Raw genomic sequence first — 3,842 nt, forward strand, 5'->3', positions numbered from 1 at the left:
ATTAGACCACACATGTGCAGTGGCGCAACTGGCCCCGGAAACTGAAATAAAGTGATCGTATTAGTGACCACTTTACTTGTTCACATTGCAGGGATGGGGGCTCCTAACGGTGTCCCTGTCCCTAGATATGAAATTGGTTAAATCTCAGCAATACATTCTTCTTTATGCAACGAAAAGTGGCCATAACAACTTATAATTATCAAGTCTAAAAGCCTATAAATAATTGATAGGCCCCTTCATGATTTTTATTGATCAATATATGTGGCATAAAAATGACAGTGTCCCTCTGTAGTGCAATACATATTATCAAATAGTTTTCTGCCTTTTCTGAATAAGCTGGAAGCCTTATAGGACAGCATGCATATGTCCCTACTGATCCATACTGGTTCTCTCCTGTCACATATACAGTGCGTGTCTATGCTACAATCACACCATTGGGGTTAGAAAGGTGTGTGTCCTTGTTTACTGTAAAGATTGTCCGTTATGTAGTAAAACATCAATGTACTATATCATATCCCTTATATTCGTTTGTAATTATTGTCAACTTCACTTTCAATAACAGAAATTAAATGCTTCATTAGAACTGCATCAATGCCACTTAGCAGAGTTAAAATGTGAATTGTTGAACAAAAGTTAGTAACCTGACATAAAAAAACACCCCACTGCAAACACACCCAAATTAAAAAAATTAAATATGCTAATTGGATTCATTTATTTTCCAAATAAGATTTCATTCATTGTCTTTTTCAGGGCAATCTTGACCTCCTTATTTCTTAGAGTATAGATGATTGGGTTTAGTGCAGGGGTCACAACGGCATAGAGAAGGGACAGTAACTGGTCTTGGTCCAGTGAGTAGCTGGTTGTTGGTCTCATATACATTAAGCTCATACTTCCAAAGAATATGATGACAATGACCAGGTGGGAAGCACATGTGGAGAATGCCCTGCTTTTACCCACCTTTGTCTGGATTTTCAGGATGGCTGAGATTATATGGACATAGGACACCACTGTGAGCATAAAGGAGCTGAGGCCTAAAAATCCCCCAGCTGTGAGGATGAGCATCTTGTTTAAGAAAGTATCAGAGCATGATAACTTCAGCATCGGTGGGATATCACAGAAGAAATGAGAGATCCTGTGTGAATCACAATATTGCAATTTGGCTGTGAAAACGGTATGTATAATTGCGGCTGAGAAGCCAGTAAGCCAGAAACCTATGGCTAGCTTTAGGCACTTTTGTAAATTCATGATGGTGGTGTAGTGCATTGGGTTACAAATAGCCATATATCTGTCAAAACCCATTACTGAGAGTAGCAAACACTCTACACTACAGCATGAGAGATAAAAGTAGAGCTGAGTCATGCACCCACTGTAGGAAATCTCAGAACTCCCCCCTGCAAGACCCATCAGCAACTTGGGTACAGTCACTGAAGAGTAGCAGATGTCCAAAAATGACAGGTTTCCCAGAAAGAAATACATAGGTGTATGCAGATTACGTTGTGTCCATATAGTTATAGTAATGGTGAGATTTCCAGCAAGGGACATGAGGTATACAAGCAGGAATATCACAAAGAGTAAAAACTGGATATTTTTATCACTGGATAGACCAGCCAGGGTAAAGTCTGGCTCTGACGTCCAGTTTAACCAGCTCATCTTAGGGACTACCTTCCTGGTGGATAAGATTACATAGAACATGTTACATATATCATACAAGATTTCAATCTATTGTGAAAAATACTGCACAATACATTATTGGCGAGCAGTGGTTGCAGACGTTTCAAAATTTAATCATTCTTTCACATGTACAATATAAAAAGAACTCACCCTAAATAAGTAAAATTAAAAAAAAAACTCACCTTAAATACCCCCATCACAATGCTGACATGGTGTCTGCATTTGAAACTGGAAGTTCAAAATAGGAAGTCTCTTCAGGTTTGTTACAACCGGTGTCCACCAGTCACCAATTACAATAGAAACAGTGTAATTCTATTAAAACATGATTATAAGAACAGTATAAGGAATCAGATCATTAGTTATGCACTTATATATTACATTAGTATCAAATTGGGCATATAAGATCTTATTCAGCACTGTATGCATCCTTATTCAAATGCCACAGTCGATGGGCTTCCTACTGAGATGTCCACCGGTTGCAGAGCTAATCTGCTGTGCAGCCGTTGGGCACCATTGGTCACACCATCGGAGTTTGCACCAGCCCTATGAAGGTGCAATTTCTCTGCAGGAATATGGCCGCTTAAGTCAATGCATCTGGTCATTAGACGCAGTCGTTGACCACAACATGGCCCCTTTTGGTTAGACATCCCGCTGTTACCTCCCAGAAATGCACATCGAAATAGCCTTTATGCTTTGCATCTCCTGGAGGTAACCATTACTCGGACTCATAAATAATACTTCCAACATCGTCCAACTATGAGAATATTGTCACGCATGCAGTTAGCGTGCACCTCAGAATCTGCCTCATAGGCTACAGTATATAATGCTTCTGCTAGGTGCAAGACTACCTTCTCCTGTACATAGAGAAAGCATTATGTAGACAATATATGAGACTCTCTCTTTCACCACTGCCTATACATCTTTCCATGCTATATCTCTACTTCTGGGATAGGACCTTGCTGTGCATTATATATATGTGCCCATCAGGCTAAGCTTGTTAAGAGTCTCATGTGAGCCTGTTGGGAATATGGATAAAATGTAAACATCGGAGAATTTAAACTTATTTAAACCTATTTTAAACCTATTTTATTTCTGGATTTTTAATACAGTAACAAAAACAACAAATTAACAGCACAAGCTGCCAAATGTTCCTAATGTCCAGGAATAGTCTGTGGTCTCAAATGGAAATGTTTTTTATTTTTCAGTATTAACCAACAACACAATATAAAATCTATTTTCTGCATGTAAGAGGAAAGCCTTACCACATTCTTATAATTTAGACTTATTTAAGCTTTAAAAGTTAACATTTAATGAAAAAAAGAGGGCACAAATTGCCAAAAAGTACATTATATCACATTTTATAACCATGACATATTGGGAACTCTGCATTGGTTAAGCAGCAAGTCCCATTGGAAAATAAAACAGAAAATGATAGTGTATAGTACTTTGGCTTTAGCAGTGACAGCTAATACACTGTAACTGAAATCAACAAAGTAGTGTAAAGTAAACCAATAAGAAACTATTCAAATGTTTTTGCAAAAGAGTATATTGTCAGATAAATATAATTATGGCAATTATTTAAATGAAAAGAGGACATTCAGTACTGTTAATGAGTTTATTGTGCAGATTCTAAAAATAAAACAAAAACTGTTAACCGTTGTAGCTACTATACAATTGGAACCATCATTTCAAATGCTGCATGATCAGTATTCGTGGCCATAATCAAGGGTTTGGGGTTCTTAGATTGTGTCAAATGGCTGTTGTATGCATTTTTCTCTTACATGATAGAAAGCAATATGTGGCCAAAATAAATGCTGTGGTTAAATTAGTACATTAAAATGGGTGTAAGTATATTTTTGTGTCATTATAGGGCATTTTTAATAAAAAAAAAATACACTTGTCACTTGCACCTGTAATGTTTATAACAACTGTCCCATCCATACAGCACCCCCATATACTTGTTCCACTACTTTAAACTCTATTTCCAACACTTTTTACTTTTTCACCCCAAAAATTACATATCATTATTGGCCAAATTAAACTAATTAAAAAATACTTTTTGCCTAATTAGTCATTAAGGAGTGGTTCTGAAGCAAATCCCAATATTTTTTGCCAAAATAGGGGTTTTGCACAACTTTTACTCAGTAGGTGGTGAAAACTTTTCACAGCAA

General features: G+C 37.0%; 1 protein-coding gene across 1 annotated transcript; it reads right to left on the reverse strand.

Moving 5' to 3' along the window:
- Positions 1-711: 711 nt before the first annotated feature.
- Positions 712-1,650, reverse strand: LOC148526465 (olfactory receptor 5V1-like). The gene has a single exon (XM_088470199.1). It carries the CDS (start codon positions 1,648-1,650, stop codon positions 712-714), a length of 939 nt encoding a protein of 312 aa, XP_088326325.1.
- Positions 1,651-3,842: the final 2,192 nt, after the last annotated feature.

The sequence above is a fragment of the Taudactylus pleione genome, unplaced genomic scaffold (genome assembly GCF_031769625.1).
Source record: "Taudactylus pleione unplaced genomic scaffold, aTauple2 ptg000095l, whole genome shotgun sequence".
NCBI lineage: Eukaryota > Metazoa > Chordata > Amphibia > Anura > Myobatrachidae > Taudactylus > Taudactylus pleione.

Excerpts from the sequence above, each read along its gene's own strand:
- LOC148526465 (XM_088470199.1), bottom strand. The coding sequence starts at position 1,650 with ATGAGCTGGTTAAACTGGACGTCAGAGCCAGACTTTACCCTGGCTGGT.